Source organism: Neoarius graeffei, chromosome 4, assembly GCF_027579695.1.
Source record: "Neoarius graeffei isolate fNeoGra1 chromosome 4, fNeoGra1.pri, whole genome shotgun sequence".
Classification (NCBI taxonomy): Eukaryota; Metazoa; Chordata; class Actinopteri; order Siluriformes; family Ariidae; genus Neoarius; species Neoarius graeffei.
In genome coordinates, this window is record NC_083572.1 from 77838926 (window position 1) to 77862630 (window position 23705).

Here is a 23705-nt window from a genome sequence, read left to right on the forward strand (position 1 = left end):
TGTACGCAATGTTCCATCAATTTCCAGTTCATGGCAGACAGGAACCTTTGTGGTTCCTGTATTGTTCTTGACCATCTGAACCAAGTTCCTCACAGCTGAGGGTGTCAGTTTGGGACTTTTTCCAGCAAAGTGGTTTGGCATAGTGGTTACAACTCCCAATAACCTGTATTTGCATACACAGTTGTTTGAACTGATGATCTTAGGTGGGGTTTACATTAGACCGTATCAGCGGATCATCAGATTAACGTTTTTAAAACGATTAGCGTGCACACAGCAACACCAATACACGGATACGCTCGGCTCCGCAGGCATCCTGCGCTCCAAATCACTCCGCCCTAAACAGCGAGTGCCCTCTGGAGGGTGCGCACTCCGGCCCTGTGCAGCTCACAGAGCGCGCGAGTGAAGTGCATGAGCCACGATTCGGGACTGAGCCGCTGTGTGTGTGATCCCAGCGCACATCACTTACCACTTGCAAGTGGAAGGATGGCAAGCCTAAAGACAATCATAACTACACAATGGGCAGTATTTGCATCAGTATTTGCAGTATTTTCATACTTTTATACTCTTTAATGAAAGGTGATACAAGGCGGAAGTCCGCGCCGTTTTTCAGCAGTCGCGTCACATGACCAACGCCAGCAAATCAGGAAGGTGGATGTCACAGTGACGTTGTCCAATGACGACGCCAGCTAGAGCTCAGCACAGCGTATCCGCGTATCCTCAATGTTTACACAGCACCGGACCAGACACGATCTAGATTGAATACGTGGACGCTGGCGGATTCCCGTTTCCCGGCGTTTCCAGGCGGTTTAATGTAAACGGACAGTGCATCCGCGAAGAAAACGAGACAGATACGGTCTAATGTAAACTTGGCCTTAGAACCTGCAAGTTGTTTAGAAATGGCTCCAGGAGACGTTCCTGAGATCTGCACTGAGCTCCTTGGACTTTCCCATTGTACTGTGTGTTGGTCAAGCCAATGAGTGCTACCAAGCAAATACTTTTTATGTTGGCACAGAGAAGCTATCAGCTGTAGTCAATCAATCACTAACACGAAGTTGGGACTTCAGCCTTGGCAAGTTGAAACATCATTGAACTTTCAGCACCACTGAATTAGTAATCTAAGTGGGCACATGTGATTTTTTTGACCCTGTCTGTGTAATTTTGACTCTGCTGCATAGCTCCAGATGTGGACTATGAAACAGTAGGAAAAGAGTGAGGCCAAAGGCCAGTGTAACCGTGACTTAATAGAAAGCCACTCCTGCAGTTTTATATACCACTGAGACCACAATCCTACCAAATTGGTTTCTATTGACTAAAGACTGAATTTCATGAATTTGCAAATCATTGATCATCTAGTGAAAGTCAGCAAAACAAATGTACAAAATACCAGAAACCAATGAGCATTGTTTTTTTTCCCTTTTTCCTGTGAAGTGAACTGCAATGTTCACCAGACGATTTTATTCCAGATTGCTCTGATTGCTGCTTTAATTACAAAACCAGAAAAGCTTAGCGTTCAGATATTTTGTATTGCTGTAGCTAGGCATCAAAAATCATAGAGCTCAACTGTAGATATTGGCTCCTCTGTAACTGATTCTTAATAGAAACATGCTCAGACACCACAACACAAGAAACAACTGCATACTCCTACACATTTGCATACACATGGTCATACACTCTGATGCACTACTTTTAATAAGTTAAGGCACCTGTTACACTGCAAAAAAATGAAAACTGAATTTGAGGAGAAAATTACTTAATACGAGCGAAATTATCTTGCTGTATGGACAGATATTTTTACTTGATAAGACATCTTAGAATAAGTTGGTTGCATTCTAGAACTAGGTTTAATAACCTCAAAATTGGTGTCTTGTATTTTTCTAATAGGAAATTCTAGATCGTTTCAACTATTTAAGATATTTTCACTTGCTAAGATATTTTTTGCAGTGTACTTCTGTAGGAGGTTTAGTGTAAAAATACAATGTGACTGCACTCACGTTTACCCTTCTTTGTTTAGCTATGTTTGAGAACAATACAGCAGCACCTGTACAACACACAGCTAATGTTTTTTAAAGATTAGTTTCCTATTAATCTACTAGGAATGAGCATTTATTATTATTATTATTATTATTATTATTTTAAATGCTTTTTGTGCACGTCTGCACACAAATACCCCATTTTGACCAACAGGGAACAGATTCTTGAACCAGATCTGTTCAGGATCTTTTGAACCTTGGTGCCAGTTAGCAAACCAGCCCATGTTTTCACCAGTTTTGAGAGGAACCGTTGTAATCAAGGATGCGACATGAACATGGGGTGTTTTACAATTCACAACTGAAGTAAACCGTAATAGCAAGATTAGGGTAACCAGATGTCCCGGTTTTACCGGGACAGTCCCAATTTGGGGTTGTGTGTCCTGAGTCCCGACAAAAGTCTGTCGGGACATGGATATGTCCCGGTTTTCGCCACTCGCGATGTTTGCGACTGAGCAGCGTGGGAATCATTAGCGGAGAAATGTCTGCATTTACTATTTAGATGAATTGACAGGAATCGCAAACTTTCCTGGTTACTGCCCCCTGGCCCTGTGGCATGGGTGTTTATTTAGCCACATTATTCCAGACAACAGAACGTGTTGCCATGCAACAATAAAATAAACATTAACTGGCGCGAATATTCTTTGTCTAGCAGCAGTAATGCCGCAGCAATTATGCCGAAAAGAAAATGTGCCTTTTCCAAAGATTTACAGGGCACCTACCCCTTCCTCCGAGAGGTGCAGAACAATGCGCATGAAGCCTACTGCACACACTAAGTGTTCCTTCTCCGTAGCCCACGGTGGTAACGCCGATATACAGGATCACATTAAAACGGCTAAACACAAGCGGTGGGTTGAGGCAGGGGCTAGCATGACCAATTTCTTTAGCAAAGTCAGCGTTGGGAGTGCTGAACTGAAAAGGGCAGCAGAGGAAGGTACCTTTGCCTATCACGTCGTTCACCACAACCAGAGTTTCAGATCTATGGACTGCACATCCGGAAATTTTACTGGAAAAGATTCACTCTTCTTGTAAATATACGTACGCTAATGCATTTTGTTTAGGGTGGGTGGATTGACAGTCGCCTTAGCTTTGTTCCTGTGCTTTGTTCTTGTACTGAGTTGGGTAGCCTATGTTGCAAATGATGTGCGCTCCTGTGGGGGCTTTCCTCGGGCTGTCGCCCCTCTCCTCCTTTATTGCTGTTTTGTTTGAGTGTATTATTCTCAAATCACTTGTCTCTTTTTTGTTTCTGTTTAACATACCATTCTGACAGTTTGGCCATATTGCTGTGTTGAACAGCTTGTTGCACCTTCCATTAAAGTGTTCACTTTTGTACACATCTTCTTGCTTTATTCATTCAGTTGTGGGGAATGGTTAGTAAGGCTGATTCTGACCTAGGCTATGTTGAGGTCACATATCTACTTTTTAAGTTCATGCTATAATGCATACAATTTTAGAGATATAGCCTACATGTGCATATGCATTCTTCTTGGTGTTCTCACAAACAGGTGAAATAAATCAGTTTAAATTTGGCCTATGGACATACAGTGGTGCTTGAAAGTTTGTGAACCCTTTAGAATTTTCTATATTTCTGCATAAATAGGACCTAAAACATCATCAGATTTTCACACAAGTCCTAAAAGTAGATAAAGAGAACCCAGTTAAACAAATTAGACAAAAATATTATACTTGGTCATTTATTTATTGAGGAAAATTATCCAATATTACATATCTGTGAGTGGCAAAAGTATGTGAACCTCTAGGATTAGCAGTTAATTTGAAGGTGAAATTAGAGTCAGGTGTTTTCAATCAATGGGATGACAATCAGGTGTGAGTGGGCACCCTGTTTTATTTAAAGAACAGGGATCTATCAAAGTCTGATCTTCACAACACACATTTGTGGAAGTGTATCATGGCAAGAACAAAGGAGATTCCTGAGAACCTCAGAAAAAGCATTGTTGATGCTCATCAGGCTGGAAAAGGTTACAAAACCATCTCTAAAGAGTTTGGACTCCACCAATCCACAGTCAGACAGATTGTGTACAAATGGAGGAAATTCAAGACCATTGTTACCCTCCCCAGGAGTGGTCAACCAACAAAGATCACTCCAAGAGCAAGGCGTTTAATAGTCGGCGAGGTCACAAAGGACCCCAGGGTAACTTCTAAGCAATTGAAGGCCTCTCTCACATTGGCTAATATTAATGTTCATGAGTCCAGCATCAAGAAAACACTGGACAACAATGGTGTGCATGGCAGGGTTGCAAGGAGAAAGTCACTGCTCTCCAAAAAGAACATTGCTGCTTGTCTGCAGTTTGCTAAAGATCATGTGGACAAGCCAGAAGGCTCCTGGAAAAATGTTTTTTTGGACGGATGAGACCAAAATAGAACTTTTTGGTTTAAATGAGAAGCGTTATGTTTGGAGAAAGGAAAATACTGCATTCCTGCATAAAAACCTTATCTCATCTGTGAAACATGGTGGTGGTAGTATCATGGTTTGGGCCTGTTTTGCTGCATCTGGGCCAGGACGGCTTGCCATCATTGATGGAACAATGAATTCTGAATTATACCAGCGAATTCTAAAGGAAAATGTCAGGACATCTGTCCATGAACTGAATCTCAAGAGAAGGTGGGTCATGCAGCAAGACAACGACCCTAAGCACACAAGTCGTTCTACCAAAGAATGGTTAAAGAAGAATAAAGTTAATGTTTTGGAATGGCCAAGTCAAAGTCCTGACCTTCATCCAATCGGAATGTTGTGGAAGAACCTGAAGTGAGCAGTTCATGTGAGGAAACCCACCAACATCCCAGAGTTGAAGCTGTTCTGTACGGAGGAACGGGCTAAAATTCCTCCAAGCCGGTGTGCAGGACTTATCAACAGTTACCGGAAATGTTTAGTTGCAGTTATTGCTGCACAAGGGGGTCACACCAGATACTGAAAGCAAAGGTTCACATACTTTTGCCACTCACAGATGTGTAATATTGGATCATTTTCCTCAATAAATAAATTACCAAGTATAATATTTTTGTCTCATTTGTTTAACTGGGTTCTCTTTATCTACTTTTAGGACTTTTATGAAAATCTGATGATATTTTTGGTCATATTTATGCAGAAATATAGAAAATTCTAAAGGGTTCACAAACTTTCAAGCACCACTGTAGCCTGGCCTATTCTCAGCCATTACAAAATCTGTTGTCTGACCATAATTTAACTGATCTGTATACCACTATGCTACTAGATAACAAAATGCCTGTTTGTTTTATTTCATGTGAGATGTTGATAAATGTGAGTTTCAACAAAATAAGAGCACCTCTCCGAGTGTCACGTTTACGTAAAAAAAAAAAAAAGAAAAAAAAAAAAAAAGGTGTGCGTGCACGAGCATGGTCGCGCGCAAAAGTGTCCCGGTTTCAGACTAGGGAAATCTGGTCACCCTAAGCAAGATAGCAGAGCTCAGTGATGACCTGCAAGCTTCTGTTCAGTTATTACAAATATTTGTTTTCGTTCCATTGTTTTCTGAAGATGTACCCTTTTCCATTGCCGCACTCCACTTTCTCTCCAAACTTATGACATGCCTCCTGATATTGTCATGGTTCATGCTGGAAAAAAATCAGCTATATTTTGGTTCCAGCTGGGAATCAACTTTTCAGGTTCTGAACCAATTTATTTTTGATCGAAATGCTCTGAACGGTTCAAAACTTGGTGCACAAACCAGAATGGAATCTGTTCCCTGTTGGTCAAAAAGGGTAAAAATAAACCAGCCTTGGAATTGTTAAGCCCCATAAGTTAGTAGGCAACAACAGAGGTGATCTGTGCTAAATGTTTGAAGTTTTGCTGAAAATATAATGGTCTTTCATTACATTTTTACCCAGAACTGAGGGGAAAACTCTTAAAAATGCATTCTGTCTTTCTATTTGGCAATAGTGAATCTACAATGAGCTCCTGATTCATACTGCTGTTCATGCTTTATCTAGGCTCAGAGCAAGGTAGAAATTCTGAGTAAATTTATTTCCTGTTTTTTTTTTTAATCCGAACCCCACTGAACTTGGGATGCTTTGGCACCAAATATGAGTAGAAACCATGACATGAGACGGTAAGAACATTTCACAATGCAATATTGTGGGAATTGGGATGTTTTTGTTTAAATGTCCTAGAAAGAAAGAAAATTAATGCACAAGATCTTAGTGAAGTAACTTAACTGTAAAGGGTTCACCCTTACTCTACACAGTACTGTGTCTATTTATATCTAACTACAGAGGAACTGCACACAGGCATAAATGATATTGTTTCCCCAATGATAGCTAGCTAGCCTTATTTTGGAATTATTCTGCCATTTTCCCCTTTTAACATTAGCTAGGTTTTTGGTATTTCAGGGTTCCTGCTGGCGCTGGTCATTGACGGACATAATCCATCAGTGACAAAGAGAAGATTACTAGCAGTCGTCACAGTGACAAATGTATTTGTTGTCTTTATCATTATCATAAGTCATCTTTTCTAGAAATCCCTCCACAAATCCCTCCATTTGCTGAAATCCAGCCGCAGTGAAGAGACAACAGGAAGCCAGAGTGTAAACAATGAGCACGTGCTTGTGACCAATAAAAATCGACTTCACATAATGACCAAATGAGCGCCAAGTTTTTGACCAATCGCAGAGCATCTTAAATCGGCCTGGTGTGGTGGTGTAATTATCTCTGCGTGACCCAAACAATGGCGCAGTCTAAGTTTTTTGGCCGGGCTTCTTCAAGCACTGAAGATGATTTAAGGGTTGAAACAGCCACGGGTTCCTGTGGCAAAAATATGATGGAAAAACACAGTGTCATTCTGTGTTCGGTTCATAAACTGAAAGGAAATTCGGATTCCTTCACTCTTGGTTGTTCCAAGCTTCTTCTCAACTCTGTTCAATTGTAAATCAAGTTTTGTGTTGACATTAAAGGGTAAAGAGAGTCCGAATATCTCTTTAGGATAATTCCCTGCTAAAATAATCTGAAATAAGCTCAAACTAAAGAGGTTTATTTTTAGCTTGATGGTGCACAGGGCACCCAAAATCAAGTCTCTCTTATTGAGTGGAGCCTAAATTTTATACAGTTGTGGTCAAAAGTTTACATACAGTGACATGAATGTTATTTTGGATATGAATGTCATGGCAATATTTGGGCTTTCAGTAATTTCTTTGCACTGTTCTTTTTCTGTGGCAGATTGTACAGCATACATCTTTAATTATAAAAAAAAAACTATAATTTGGTGCACAAGTTTTAATTTTCTTTGGCTTTTCTAAATTCAACACAGGGTCAAAATTATACATACAGTGTCAAAAATATACATACAGCACACCTAATATTTGGGTAAAATGGCTCTTCGCAAGATTCACCTTGACCAAACATGTTTGTTTACCATGAACAAGCTTCTGGCAGAATTCTGTTTGGATATTTCACGACGTTTCATGGTAGAATTGGTAGAGTTCAATTAAATTTGTTTTTTTTTCCTTGGCATGGACTCGACTTATAAGCATGGTCCATATATTTTCAATAGGGTTGAAGTCAGGACTTGTTTTAAGCTTAATGTTAGCCTGCTTTGTCCTCCACAACCAGCTCTGATGTGTGTTTGGGTTCACTGTCCTGTTGTAACGCCCAAGTTGTGTTCAAGTTTCTAATGGTTTATACTGAAGAATTCTGACGTAGTCCTCCTTCTTCATTATTCCATCCACTTTGTGCAATGAACCAGTTCCACTGGCAGCAAAACAGCCCCAGAGCATGATGACCCTACCACCACCACCAGCTGGTACAGTGTCCCTCTGTACATGGTGGTCACTGTGGCCAAACAACTCAATTTTTGTCTCATCTGATCATACAGCTATCCTCCAGAATGCTTTTTGTTTATGTGGTCAGCTTCAAACTTTAGTTCAGTTTGAATGTATCAATTCTGGAGAAGGGGGTTATTTCTTGGATAGCAGCCTCTTAGTCCATAGTGATCTGAACTGTAGATAGTAATCCATCAGCTTCCAGTTCATGGCAGGACTGTGCCATGGTGGTTCCCAGGTTGTTCCTGACCATCCAAACCAATTTCCTTTCAGCTGAGGGTGACAGTTTGGGTTTTCTTGAAGCAAAGTGGCTTGGCAAAGTGACTACACCTCACAATAACTTGGATACAATTGTTTGAACTGATCTTGGAATTTGCAGTTGTTTAGAAATGGCTCCAAGAGACATTCCGGAGTTGTGTATATCTGTGATCCTCGTTCTCAGATCTGCACTGAGGTCCTTGGACTTTCCCATTTTACTGTGTGTTGGTCAATTCAATGAGTACTGTAAACAAACCCTTTCTATGAAGGCACAGAGAAACTACCAGCTGTAGTCAATCATGATCACTAACAGGAAGTTAAGAGACCTCGGCCTTGGCAAGATAAGAGACATTTTGGAAGTTTCAGCACCTCTGAATTAATAATCTAAGTGAGTGTATGTAAATTTTTGACCCTGTGCTGATTTCAGAAAACCCAAAGAAAATTAAAACTTGTGCACCAAATTCTAGTACGTTTTTTTATTAAAGATGTATGCTGTACAAATCATTCTGCCACAGAAAAAGAACAGTTTAAAGAAATTACTGAAAGCCCAAATATTGCCATGACATTCATGTCACTGTATGTAAACTTCTGACCACAACTGTATGTAATGGAGAGGCCTAGCTGTGTCTGTACAAATATTTGAATTGTGCCAGTTTGGTTGGTATAAACCTGTATTAAGTCCACTTTTGATATGTCGGTAACTAAGAAAAAATAGACTAAGTGAAGAAAAAAAAAGAAAAAAATGAAGAAAGTGGAGAATATTTTTTCAGAAACGGGACGGGGGGGCGGGGAGGAATGACGACACACTGGTATTTTCCCCTTTAACATTAGCTTTATCTGGGTTATTATTTTTTTTTTTAATTCAGACTGCTGCGCTTTAGGATTGTTGTCCATTGACTTTTTGCTTGGAAAAAATCTCCATCTTCTCTTATTATCTAGTTGTTTGAAGATGAACATTAGTTGGCAGCAGCGAGATCACGTTGGGGGATACTGGTGATTGGACTCCTCATAAATACTTTGTAGCATATATTTCTGTATTTTATCTGTATGAACTATTTAGACAGAATAATTAGTCCATTGCGATTCTTTTATTTTGCCTTCTTTACATGGAGGGGGGAAAAAAAGTGTTCATTTATTATTACGACTACTATAAGTAGTATTAATATTGAGCTTTGGGAACATTGAAGAAATGACACCATAGGGCAGGCAAACATTTCTATAGTTGTTTAATGGCATCATATATAAAAAAAATAAATAAATAAAAAAAAAATCTCACTTCAGTTTCTCACTTGCTACTGATGTCAGTACTGTAGCTCTGAATTGCAGATTGTCACACTGCCACAAAGCAGCTTCACAGAATTCTAGTTCTAGATTTAAATCCCTTGTGTGAAGGCCAGAGGGAACAGTAGCAAGGAAAAACTCCATCAGACAGAATAAGGCAGGAACCTTGAGAAAACAGTGGGATTTCTGAGTCACAAAGTGACTAGATGATGTTCAGATGTTTTAGTGTACGAAATGTTCGTCCTAACCTGATCCTGCAGGGACATGACTGGATTGTTCTTGGTGGTATTGATATGCAAAACATGGTAGCGGTTCTTGGCACAAAGGTCGTAGGCGATGTTTGTGAAGGACGTGCTGCCAGTTTTGGGTACACGATTGTAGATGATGAGCAAATCATCAGTCTCTGTGGGTGCGGGGGATTCACGAACCAGGTCGTGATTCTGCCTCTGCTCCACCTCATGCAGCTCCAACCTGGCCATAGTGCGCTCTGAGAGACAGAAAGAGAAAGAGAGAATAAAATAAAGGCTCGTCATACACATCTAAAGTTTAGTTCACAAATCCATCAAAAACATCACCAGTTTATACAAGTGAACTGCAATATTCACAAGACAAAAGCAGAATAAAGACCAGTGGCTGTAGTTTCTACTATAGTACTACACACCAAGAGTTGATGTCATATTTTAATGTCACAATAATTGTCTAGATCAGCACGGTGGTGCAGCTGGTAGTGTTACCACCTCACACTCTAGTGACCTCACAACTAGTTCGATCCTGAGCTCAGGTTACTGTCTGTGTGGAATTCTTAAAGAGATCCTCCAGTGGATTTACTCTTAAACTGATTTCAACAGTCAAACCTTCATTTTCGGAGAAAAATTAATTTTTATTAAAATACCAGCTGGGCCTCCAGCGTAGATGACGTATGCAATGACATAGCTTAGTGCAGCGGTTCCCAAACTTTTTTGGCCGCGCACCCCCTTCTATACTCCAACCAGGTTGACGCACCCCCAGTCCCCCAGTTTCAAAAAACACACGCTTTCTTATAAAGGCAGCATCTTTAATCGTGCTAAAATGATAAACATCATTTGCAACACCTGCAGGAAACCACAAAAGTGAAAAAAAACAAAACACCAAAGCTTTCTTACAAAAGCCTAGGTCACAACCGGATGTACGATTTTTTTGGCCGTGTGATTTTTGGCATTTCCCAAATCGCTGCATTTTTTTTTTTTGTTCATGGAGAAAGACGCTTGTTGGCCGCAAGTTTGTCTTGCAACCTAGAAAAAAAACGTAAGTGCCCATAGAGTTTGTTTGACATGACAAAGAACCTCTGCGGCCGGTCTGCGGCTCGAAAATCAGCACGTCACACACGCCCTCCATGCGTTTCCTGCGCGTAGACCGGCCGTAGGAGCACGTACGGCCGGTTGTGACCGAGGCTAAAGGCAGCATGTCGTGCTCGAACGAGAACATCGAATCACATTAACATATTATGCGCTCTCGTATTTGAATTAGATAGAATTTGATTGAAATGTAACAGTTTTAAAACGTTGCAACACGGTAAATGCGCAAATTCATTACAAAGGGAGATCACATCGAGGCATGTAGTCTACCAGCCAGATATGGGGAAAATATATGATTTTCATCCGTGTTTAAAACACTAGCAACACAACCCTGTCATTACAAGGTTATGAAAATGAATTGAGAATGAATTTAATTTGCAAAAAAGCTAACAGTAAAAATAGCAATGATAATTATGAACATATGCATTTTAAAGAGATACAACAATTAAGGAGCACATCAGGAACAGATAAAGAAGAGGATCCATCTGATTGTGAAGTGCAGCGCTGGCGGCTCAGTCTGCAGCGAGAGACAGACAGACAGACGGTGGGTGGGTCAGTAGGCTATATAGGTCCTATTTTCAGTAGCAGTATATTTTTAGCAAGATCAATGCCATTTGGCCAAATACATACCAATATTAATGCGACGGATGGGCCTGCATCTTGGCACAGAACTCTCCGATGTTTGGGGTAATTGAAGACAGTCTCAGCCTCAAATCTTTCTCAACATCTCCCAGTCTCCTCCTTCATCCCTGATTTGTGGTGGCGCATTTAGTTTTGCCGATTTCAACCAGTTGAGCATCGCAAATGAATGAATGAAGCCACAAACTACTGCAGAACCATTACAGCGTAGAAGAAGAGTTAAAAATCGCCATTACATTTTTTATCTTGCGCACCCCCTAGTGGCAGCTCGCGCACCCCCGGGGGTGCGCGCACCACACTTTGGGAAACCCTGGCTTAGTGGAAACTTGGAGCAACTCTGCTGTTTATATCCTCTACTTACAACATGGTTTTGCTAGTTTTACAAATATTTTTGCATAATTTATAGGTTTTTAAATAAAGTAAAGCATGCCTCATTGCGCAGCATATAAAAATGGCAAAATGATGCTGAAAAGAAGGACAAGAAGATATCTTTTCACTGTTTACCTGGCCAGACTCATCCGATTATTTGCAAGAAATGGATTCATGCCATCGCAAGGCCTCAAAACAACCTGCCTGCAGTGCCCTACTTATGCTCCGAACATTTTGAATCATCCTGTTTTGATGAACTGACAGAATTAAAGGCAAGCTTAATGGGGGCTTCCAGAATAAAAAGAAAGATAAAAGACGATGCCGTGCCAACAATATTTGCCCATCGTTCAGCTCCAAAAGTCTGCCGATGCAGTGTTGAGCAGCAACAGAGACAACACCGGGATGTTAGTATCGACTTTGTTCTACTGTGATTCTTTGTAGTATATTATCGGTGTCTTACCTGGTGGAGTGTAATCGGTATTCCGATGCATTGGAGGCTCTTCAGCATATATTGGAAGAAAATACGGGTAACAAAGAAAACACCGACATTAAAGAACAATCACTGATGCATCAAGAGACAGAGCATTTGATTGAGCTTCAGGTACGGTCGACTATACTCCAGATAAGAGAATTGCTCAGAACGTTTTGCATGAACCTCACTCATTTGAAATTTCTGAAGTTTTATTTCATGGTAGTTTCATTTATGTGCTAGGAACGTGAATTGACTGGAAGGAGGGACATTGCTGTGCAAACAGATGAACCAGTCAGTGTTGAAATCCAGACAGAGACAGTTGTTTTTGAATAGAGAATTATCCAGTGTTCTTTGTTGGGAGATCAAAGCGTCTCATTAGACAATTTGTTCAAACTCTACTAGCAAAACCACGATGCAAGTGGAGGATATAAAAAGCTGGGTTGCTTCAAGCTTCCACTAAGCCATGTCATCGCGTATGTCACTTCCGCAGGAGGCCCGTCTGGTATTTTAATAAAAATTCAATTTTCTAGAACATTATTTGGCCTCCGAAAATGAATGCTTGACTGCTGAAATCTACGAATACTTTTACTGAACACAAGTTTAAGAGGAAATCCACTGGAGGATCCCTTTAAGTTCTCCCATGCTAATGTGGGTTTCCTCTAGGTTCTCAAGTTTTCTCCCACCTCCCAAAAACAAGCCGGTAGGTGGACTGGTGGCTTTAAAGGTGTGGAGTGTACGAATGGTATGAATGTGTATGTGATGCCCTGTGCTGGATAGGTGACCCATCCAAGGTGTATTCCTGTCTTGCCTCGACCCCACTGAACACCTTCAGGATGAGCTGGAATACTGACTACACCCCAGGCCTCTTCGCCTGACCTCAGTGACCTCACTCATGCTCTTGTGGTTGAATGAGGGGAGAAAGGAGGAAAAAAATCTAGGGGAAAGCCTTCCCTGAAGAGTGGAGGTTATAATAACGGCAAAAGGAGAATTACATCTGGAACGGGATGTTCAAAAGGTGGAGCTGGTAAGGGTCTGCTGGTTTGCTCAATTATTGTTATGTTCTGTATGAAATGTTTCACAGGGGATCTGAGCTGATGTGGGACAGTGGGACAGAAGGAGGAAATGAAAAGAAAAGAAGACAGGCCTCAAAGTCGGGTACAAATGTGGACATGGAGAGAACAGGTAAAAAAGCATGAGAGAGTACGAGAGAGCGTGAGAACACAGGCTATAAATCCAGAGAGGCTGCAGGTGGGTTAAAGACTTCCCTGAGGCATGTTCACCCACTGCTTTAAAGCAACCTTACTCAGAACGCAGTGGTGGGATGAAAAGCAACAGTAATGGAAAAAGAATGGGAAGAAATCAAGCAGCCAGGACTGAAGACAGACTACAAGTCTCTATACTGGCTACTAAAACCATCACTTTGCTTTCTGGACTTTAACACTGTCAAGAACACTTACTGTGTTATTTTTTAAACAATCCTTCAATCCCACTGGTGCTTTGAGCCTTTAAAAGGGACAAATAAGTGTAAAATCCCTTGACAGGTCTGGTTTGGTGTTGATGTTTATATTTGTGTTAATTTCTGCTCATCATATAATTTGCAGGAGTAATTGCAGTCGTCTACAAAATGTCAGTTCACTCACTCACACACACACACACACACACACACACACACACACACACACACACACACACACACTCTCTCTCTCTCTCTCTCACACACACACACACACCTTTACAATAAATAAATAAATAAATAAAGAGAAAGAAATCCTGACATGGTTCGCTAAGGATTAATCACGCCTAATTTTGTCTTTAATGACATACTTAAATCAAGACTAAATTAAGTATTCTCATTAAGGATGCCCATTAAATCCTTTAAACATCGTTTCTTTCAAATTAATGGGCCCAGTACAGCGTGACTGCATCATTCCTGGATTTAGTAACCCACTACTGCTTTTCACAACCAAATGAGGAAAGTCTCTCTCATATTTTAAAACAGACAGATTTTACTCTGAATAGGAAAGTTATTGCTGAAGCCATCTCTACTCCTGTTTAAACTTGGATTGGATTGTGCATCAGTTCAAAATATCTGATAAGAGAATAATTAACAGTTGTTCTAACAAAAATCGAGTCGTACGTGAGCTGATAGCCGACGAGGCGCGTAGCACCGAGATGGCTATAAGCCATGTACGACGAGATTGAGTGGAATAACTGTCTTATTCTAGCCACATTCACTGGATTTTGAGAAACAGAGCATTTTTATTTTTTGCAAATTCAATCAATAAAAACTTTGTACAAAACGTCCAACAAAATAATTTCTGCTTAGAATGTAAACAAACCAGCGAAATGACAGGAGCAATTTGTGAAACATGCTATAATAATAATAATTATAATAATTATTGAAAAAAAATTCTTACCATCAAATACTTTAATTCCATATTTTGTTGCCTTTTTTGTATTTTTTGTCGTTTTGTTTTCGAGTAGTTTTTTTATTTTGTCCTCAGTTGGTTCAACAACACACACTGCCATTTTCTTCTTTAAGGTTTTTTTTTTTGCCAGTTAATGGTGCTTTACCGCCACCTGAATGGTGCATTACCGCCATCAACTAGGCTGGAGTGAACAGAAGACATTGGGAAGAGGGAGGGGAAAAAAATTTTATATAGATAAATTAAATAATAATAATAATAATAATAATAATAATCCCCCCAATATACATTATAGCATATACATTTTCCTTTTAGCCATTTCTGTTTCTTTTAAATACTTGATAAAGTGATGTATCTGACTTGATGCGCTCCACCATTTTGTTTTTCTCTACTCACGGTATATGAGCTGATAGCCTAGTAATAAAGTAGCCAATCAGAGCATGCGATTGCTCATATCCAGTGAATATGGATGGAGTAAATGTAAATATATATGTCTCATCTCATTATCTCTAGCCGCTTTATCCTTCTACAGGGTCGCAGGCAAGCTGGAGCCTATCCCAGCTGACTATGGGCGAAAGGCGGGGTACACCCTGGACAAGTCGCCAGGTCATCACAGGGCTGACACATAGACACAGACAACCATTCACACTCACATTCACACCTACGCTCAATTTAGAGTCACCAGTTAACCTAACCTGCATGTCTTTGGACTGTGGGGGAAACCGGAGCACCCGGAGGAAACCCACGCGGACACGGGGAGAACATGCAAACTCCACACAGAAAGGCCCTCGCCGGCCCTGGGGCTCGAACCCAGGACCTTCTTGCTGTGAGGCGACAGCGCTAACCACTACACCACCGTGCCGCCTAAATATATATGTAATATAGAATAGTTATCCATGGTCTGTAAAGCTAACCATATTTAGCCGGAAACAGGGTTGCACCCCATGAAGAAAAAACATTTTTAAAAAGAATCAATTTAATCTCTAGACATTCACAGATTTTTCTAGGACACTGAGGTCCACGAGGCTTTGTTTTAACTAGAAAACCCCTTCTGAAAACGGAAAATGCTGTTTTCAACCCTTTTCAACTGCTGTAATTTCGGTGCAGCCGTAATTTTAAATGATACAAGAAACGAGTGATCGACATCCAAGTCCTGGAGAAGCTAATAGCTGTGGAACGGCAGGGCCATCCATTCTGAATAGGCACTCATTGCTCTTGGTCTCCAATGAATGATAGAAATCAGATCAATGCAGTTTGGGTTCCAAGAGAATACCCCTTTATGAAGAAACGCAAAACAGCCCATGGGCAGGTTTTAAAGGCTGCATGAGACCATAATGATGTCTGACAAGGACACAACAGAGTGCACTTCTGAGAAGGGGAAATAACCTTCTAAATACATGTAAATACATTACTGCGCAGTGTATAGAGCTGGGTTTTTTTTTTCTCTTTAGCAATACAAGCATTACTGACATTATTTCTGAAACACTGTTACTGGCAAGTGTTTCACTGCATCTGCATTGGAACTTGTGACAGCAGAAAATCTAAATAGTGTGGATTAATATGTTTCATTATTAGAACACTACTTAAAAAAATGCCATTTAACTACGTTTTAGTAGAGAACATTAGACCTGAAAAACATGAAGCAGGTGTTCTTTGAAGCCATTTTCACTGCACAGCAAAAGCAAAGAAGAAATCACATCAGTGCGCACACTTGAGCCAGGGTTTAGTTTGTTTTGAGCAATTTATGTTCATCCTGCCAGACGCCAGGACCCATTGTGATGAGAGCTCCAGTGATCAGTTATTTCTGTGAAGCTCAGAAGAGAAGCACTCACACTCAAGTCGATTTACCAAACAAACCCAAATGCACTGTGTCAATACAACAGTCCTTTATACAATGAGATGAGAGAACACTTGGAGAACATCACTGCGTGCTTGAAAACGGTGCCATTCAGCCCCATGAGCACTGGGATACAGCACTACACTGCTACGGCACCAATGACTCGAGTGCAATTACTCACTCACGCAAACTTCATTTTATCACCTGGTTGTCAATTCAGTCTAATGCTGGTCGCTATCTTTAGTTTAGTTGCTAGTTGCCATGGTTTCACTGCTAGCACTGGGCTTGTTTTGTGTTCCACATACAATCTCTGAAAAAACACAGATTTCAACATCAAAAGTTTTAAACGTGTTCCTGCGAGCATTTCAACTCGCTTGCGAATTGCTGGCATGTGGTCACGTCAGAATCAAGAGAAAACATTCGCTCTTCACAGATAGAGTATACAAGTATACAGTACCAGTCAAAAGTTTGGACACCCCTACTCATTCATAGGGTTTTCTGCATTTTGATTATTTTCTACATTAAAAGAAAGAAAGAAAGAAAGAAAGAAAGAAAGAAAGAAAGAAAGAAAGAAAGAAAGAAAGAAAGAAAAACTTTATTCATCACACACACTTGTGAAATTCCTCCCATATTAACCTAACCTGCATGTCTTTGGACTGTGGGGGAAACCGGAGCACCCGGAGGAAACCCACGCGGACACGGAAAGAACATGCAAACTCCACACAGAAAGGCCCTCGCCGGCCGCTGGGCTCGAACCCGGACCTTCTTGCTGTGAGGCGACAGTGCTAACCACTACACCACCATGCTGTCTTCAGTATTGTAGAACAATACTGAAGACATCAAAACTATGAAATAATATATGGAACATATGGAATTATGTGGTAAACAAGTTTAACAAAAAACGTTTCATATTTTAAATTCTTCAAAGTAGCCACCGTTTACCTTAATGATGCTTTACACACTATTGGCATTATCTTAACCAGCTTCATGAGGTCGTCACCTGGAATACTTTTCAATTAACAGGTGCCTCATCAAAAGTTAATTAGTGCAATTTCTTGCCTTCTTAATGCGTTTGAGATCAAACAGTAAATAATAAAAATAGGTACCCTATGGGTCCATGTGGCTACTGCTTATAAATAAAACTGTTTTCTGATCCCATGTCCATACAGTACAGACAGCATATATACATGTTATCAACTACACTCGCCTCATCTCTTGCCAGCATCACCAAGCTTGCTCTGTAGTTTCTATACACAAGCGAAGAAAAAAGGAAATTTAGACTATGAACCTGACATTTTGTCTTCCTTTTTGTGATGTATTCAATGCTACCTTGACAACAACAAGATAAACATACTGAAAGACGAAGACTTTACAAAGTCCAGGGAAGTCCTGAAGTCCAAGGACAGAACCCTCAGAAAAAAATGGAAACGGCAGCAAAACCAAATGCCACAGAAGCTTTGACTGGTGGAGATATTGATCGTATTTTGGAAGAAAACATTTTTAATAAAATTGATTTTCACTGTGCTCAGTTGTGTCACTCATTTTTCAAAGTAACAATTCAGAGCAAACTGAACAAGAGTGCTCTGAGAGCACAATATCCCCCGCTGGCAACTATGCCATAACTCTGGTAAAATGCGACTGAACTGAATGAAATTGCAATATCTGTATTACCGACATATAACAAAGAATCCTGCCAAGTTTCATGAAATTCCTCCAAAAATTGTGAGAGGAGCTGATTTCAGAAGGTGAGTACCCTTCCCGGGACGGACGGACATCGCCACGACATAATCCCCCTTCAGGCCTTTTGGCCAGCGAGGGATAAAAATTGTGAGGGAAGTTGATTTCAGAAAGCAAGAACACCTTGATGAAATTGCCAAACTACAAGTTTGTTGATAAATCAAAGGCATAACTCTGGTAAAATTTGCCCAAATTAAATGAAATTTCAATATGTGTATAATTGTCACATAACAAGGCCTTTTGCCAAGTTTGGTGAAATTCATCCAAAAATTGTGAGAGGAGTTGATGTCAGAAGGCAAGCACACCTTCATGAAATTGTCAAAGTACAAGGTTGTTAATCAAGGGCCACAACTCTGGTAAAATGCGACCGAATTTCACAAAATTACAATACGCATACTATTGACATACAGCAATGCCTTTTGCCAAGTTTGGTAAAATTCCTCCAAAAATTGTGAGAGGAGTTGATTTCAGAAGGAAAACACACCCTCATGAAATTGTCAAAGTATAATTTTGTTAATCAAGGGCTGTAACTCTGGTAAAATGCGACTGAACTGAACGAAATTACAATATGCATATTACCGACATGACAAAGAATCCTTCCACGTTTTGTGAAATTCCTCCAAAAATTGAGAGGAGTTGATTTCAGAAGGTGAGCACCCTTCCTGGGTTGGACGGACGGAAATCACCACAACATAATCCCCCTCAGGGCCTTTCATTCAACGGGGAATAAAAATGGTAGAAGTGAATGAAACGGGTCCGGGGTCACATACAGCTTTTTCTGGACCGGATTCAAAAATCCGTATCTGCCCCGTCACATGACTCTTCCCAACAGTTTAATTAAGAGTGCGTGGGGGGTCCGTACGGGTCATACGATAAATCCATATAATATCAAATACGTTTGTCGGTTTTATTTGCACTACTTCACCACTACTACCTCTACCTCATCGATGCAATTATTATGTGCAATAATATAGGTCTTAAACTATTATTTACACACACTATATATATATATATATATATATATATATATATATATATATAATCTCATTATCTCTAGCTGCTTTATCCTGTTCTACAGGGTCGCAGGCAAGCTGGAGCCTATCCCAGCTGACTATGGGCGAAAGGCGGGGTACACCCTGAACAAGTTGCCAGGTCATCACAGGGCTGACACAAACACAGACAACCATTCACACTCACATTCACACCTACGGTCAATTTAGAGTCACCAGTTAACCGTCTTTGGACTGTGGGGGAAACCGGAGCACCCGGAGGAAACCCACGCGGACAACATGCAAACTCCGCACAGAAAGGCCCTTGCCGGCCATGGGGCTCGAACCCGGACCTTCTTGCTGTGAGGCGACAGCGCTAACCACTACACCACCGTGCCGCATATATATACACACACACACACACACACACACACACACACACACACACACACACGAGTCTACCTGTAATGTGCAATTTTTTTTCCGAGCCTCTCAATAAGGCAATATTTCTATACTTTTCAAGGTAGATAATGCAAATAGCCCTCTGTATTTAATCTTTCGTTTGTCTAATTTTTATTTCAGTTTTTAATTTGTTATCTGTATGACATTTTCTTGCTACTGTAACACGTGAATTTCCCCGATGTGGGATCAATAAAGTGAATCTAATCTAATCTAACCATGAACCACTCAGCTAAGTAAAGAGAAACAACATCCATCATTAGTTTAAGACACGAAGTATCTTAATAAAAAGAAACAAAAAACACTGAATGAGAAGGTGTGTCCAAACTATTGCCTAGTACTATATACACACACACACACATTAGGGTATCATATTCATAAATGTGCTTTTCCTATTGAACATTTAAACAGGTTATGGTGCTTGTGTGACCCAGTGGGGTCCAAAAAAAAAAAAATTCCACTTTTGTGTAATTTTATTCTCTAGTTGCATGGCTGCAACATCAAGCGCTTCTAACAACATGTGTGGAAAATAGGGTTGCACCTTTCAGGAGCAAACTTTTACATTTAAAAATGTTTACTTGTTCAGGGTGAGTTGTTCAGAACGTATGCATATTCACAAATGGCTTATTTTTAAACTGTATATTGCTTTTTTTTATGGTGTTGCAGTGGGTAGTATTGCCACTTCACACATGCCAGCTTCGATCCTGAGCTCGGGTTACCATCTTCGTGGAGTTCTGCATGTCCTTGTCCTCCCTGTGTCTGTGTGGGTTTCGTTGAGGTTCACTGGTTTCCTCTGACCTCCCAGAAACCTAGCAGTAGATGGATTGGCTATGATAAACTGCCCCAGGTGTGAACAAGTGCGTGTGTGCATGGGGGGGGAACCACAACGAAGCACCACAAAACAAAAAGGAGGTCTAATTCTTGCTATGGAAACATACCCTAATAGAGTCTATGTAGGCCGTTTTAATGCTGTGAGGTGTAAACCATATGTGCAGGATTTTAATGAACACACATGCATATGGTTATGCAAGTGGTACAAAATATGATGACGGCCCATCCCATTCATCTGTCTGCATCATTTTCCGCTTGTTCCCTTGCTCCCTCCCAATCTGGCAATTACCCCAAGTTCAGGCTGACAACAGTCTCATCTGTCTTCTGCAGCGGTGCATAAAATAACCCACTTCAAATATTGATCAGACCCTAACAAGCCTCCATACATCAGTCTCAGTCCCTCAGACATTCAAAGCCAGTTTCTCCCTGAGGTGAGGGTATGGAGTCCCAGCCTTGGTGGAGGCGAAGTAGAAAGACGGATGAAAGGAAAGAGCAAAGGAGCATGGGAGTGTGTTTATCCTGTAGAGGTGAAGACAGACAGCTCAGGTTGCTCTCTCTGCGAAGGAATGACACAAGATTCGCTTTCCCACTGCAGGGACACTCTCCTGCCCTCTCTGTCTTTGTCCGTTTGTTTGTGTACTGCTCCTGACTGCTCCATTTTTCTACATCTTAGTTTCATACTGCTTAGAGCAAAAAAGAATGCCCACTTCTCAAAATAAATCTCTGTTCGAAGAGAGGAATTGTGTGTGGGTGTACAACAGTATGAGCTTGTTTAATTAGCTGCTCGCTCTCTCTCACAGACACAAACTCATTTCCAGGTGATTAAGCCTTCGATGATGTTGAGGAGACGAGGCCTAATTACAAGTGAAGTTTGTGTGTTTTGCCTTTAAGCACAGTCCTGTGGGAGATAATTAGGTTAAAGGCTTAAGAGAGTTTCTCTTTTGAATATGTAAAAAGGAAAGTACATACAGAGCTGTGCTCCAGATTCTGCACCACATTGCACAACACCACCATGTCCACATTTGATAATTCTGTTAGAAGGCAAAATGATAAAACTAGCTTGGGCTGAACAAAACAGAACAATATAAACATGAAATGATGTCCTACAATAGCTGCAGCCCCTGAAGGTCCCCACCATGCTTGGTAGCATTTCAGGGGCGATCAAATCAGATTCATTAACTCCCTTTTCCCCTCAAAACACACTCCCACCCCCTCTTCACGCCCCCAGGAAGACGGAAGTCACAGTGTACTACCTTTTTCCAGGTTTTGGTTGCCCAGAAACCTAGCCAAGCTAAAATGTGGTTAATGACATAATGGAATAACTAGCTAACCGTGAGTCATGTGCATTAGTACAGACTAAATCCCCTTTCACATATGAAACCCGTTATTCTAAAAAGGTTTAAAAAAAAAGAAAAAAAAAGTGTTCCATAATGAAAAAGTAATGGATATCGTGTATTCCCACCTGACTGTATTTAACCCTCTGGGGTCTGAGAGTATTTTCTGGCACTCTAATGATTTGGCATGCTCTGATTTTGTTGTCAATTTCAACAAATATAAGTAGTATTTTCAAAGTCATATGACTTTTTGTATTCAGCACAAGTTCAGCTATAATCATCCCTGTAGTATGTATGTCATGTTTGTACTTACTTAAAAAAAAACCTGACAAATGAAGATGATGTAAAAAGCAGTTTTAGAACTGTGTTGGAATGTGTGAAAAAAAAACAACATCATGACCTTACCCATTGTGTCGAACTGTTTTGGTCACTTGAGGGGATTCTGTTCAGTCATAGGAATGGATCAATCACAAAAACTTAAATCTGCTCCATTGATCTGGACAATTAACTGGCCATCAGAAAAAATTATGACCTATTGTTTTGGGATAAAGGGTTGGCAGTGGGAGGGGTATTCAATGAGAAGAGTAAAAACTTCCATTCCATTCCATGAAGAAAGCGAAAATCCCTCCCACTGCCAACTGTTAATCCCATCAGATTAATTCAATCCCATGAGGTCAAGTCACAATGGATAAGGTCATGTTTTTTCACACATTCCAACACATTTCTAAAGCTGCTTTTTACAACATTTTAATTTATCTGGTATTTGACTATTCAGTGTGTCTTGAAATTAACTCTTGTACTATTTCACTCAGTTCAGAGCCACAACCAACTCTGTTACACAATTACTCTAATTTTGCTCCCACTCCAACTCCACATTTTACCCTCCAAACTCAAAATCGAGCAAAATAAACTATTTCTGAGGAAAATACTTTTAACTCGGGGTGGGGGTGGGGGACTGCTCAGTCATTTTTCCTGTGTATGCACTACAGCACACACATATCAACCATTCTACTCATAATAAATAGAAGAAATATTTACACTTACTCGAGTTGATCTTTGGCTGGATCAAGTCGATGTTAAAAAAAAATTAAATAAATAAAATTAAAAGAATTACAAAAAAATGGGCACCACTCATCATCAGTGTCGCAGTTCTCAAGACTGAATTGAATCGCTGTCCTAAATCATCTGAAGCACATAAAATCTGCGTACCATCTCACAACAAGTTTCACCTCCAAATAGCTTGAACTATGCCTGATAGATTTTATCCTGTTTACAGTGGGCGTTCCCACTACGAAAGAGAAACCAATCGAAACCGAAAGAGTGAAAGTGATTGTCATGCCATTAACATGTGAATTATCTTTTATAAATGCATAATTACGTGCTCCGACTCCGACACCGGTGTGACTGAGAAAGGTGACAAGTTTTATGTTTCATCTAATGTAGGAAATTTAAAAACTATAATATTATTTGGCAGTGAGCACATAGGAAAGTATAAAGTTTGTCAATATGTTTATCATGCTTGCATGATGCTTGTCTTCCTGTTTCTGAACATTTGTTTTGTTCAAACAAAAGTTATTTATAACATTTTTGCTGATATCTGCCGATTGTTTTCTTTGCGTGTTGTCTTGAGTTTGCCACCGATTGCTTTACATTGAGGCAGTACGAGCAGTTCCATCTCAATGTCATTTGCGTCACTGCCAGTGGTAAATACACAGTATTCAGTGAGAGTGGGAATGGGGTATTGGGTAACAAGCTAGTATTTAAAAAGAGAGTATATGAATTCCTGTAAAGGCCATGTCAGCTATATTTATATAGCTATATTATTAAGATATATATTTAAATAATATTGGCTGGCTTTTTTCATGGTATGTCAGATATTTTCCATTCAGCTAGCATGATATTGAACGAGTCTTCGACTTGTTC

General features: G+C 40.3%; 1 protein-coding gene across 1 annotated transcript in view; it reads right to left on the reverse strand.

The window, feature by feature from the left end:
* The window catches only part of hs2st1b (heparan sulfate 2-O-sulfotransferase 1b), a 244366-nt gene that overhangs the window by 16440 nt on the left and 204221 nt on the right, over positions 1–23705 (reverse strand). Inside the window, exon 2 of the mRNA XM_060918328.1 lies at positions 9604–9842. Within this exon, the coding sequence (XP_060774311.1) occupies positions 9604–9842 (239 nt within the window). The remainder of the gene's footprint in view (positions 1–9603; positions 9843–23705) is intronic.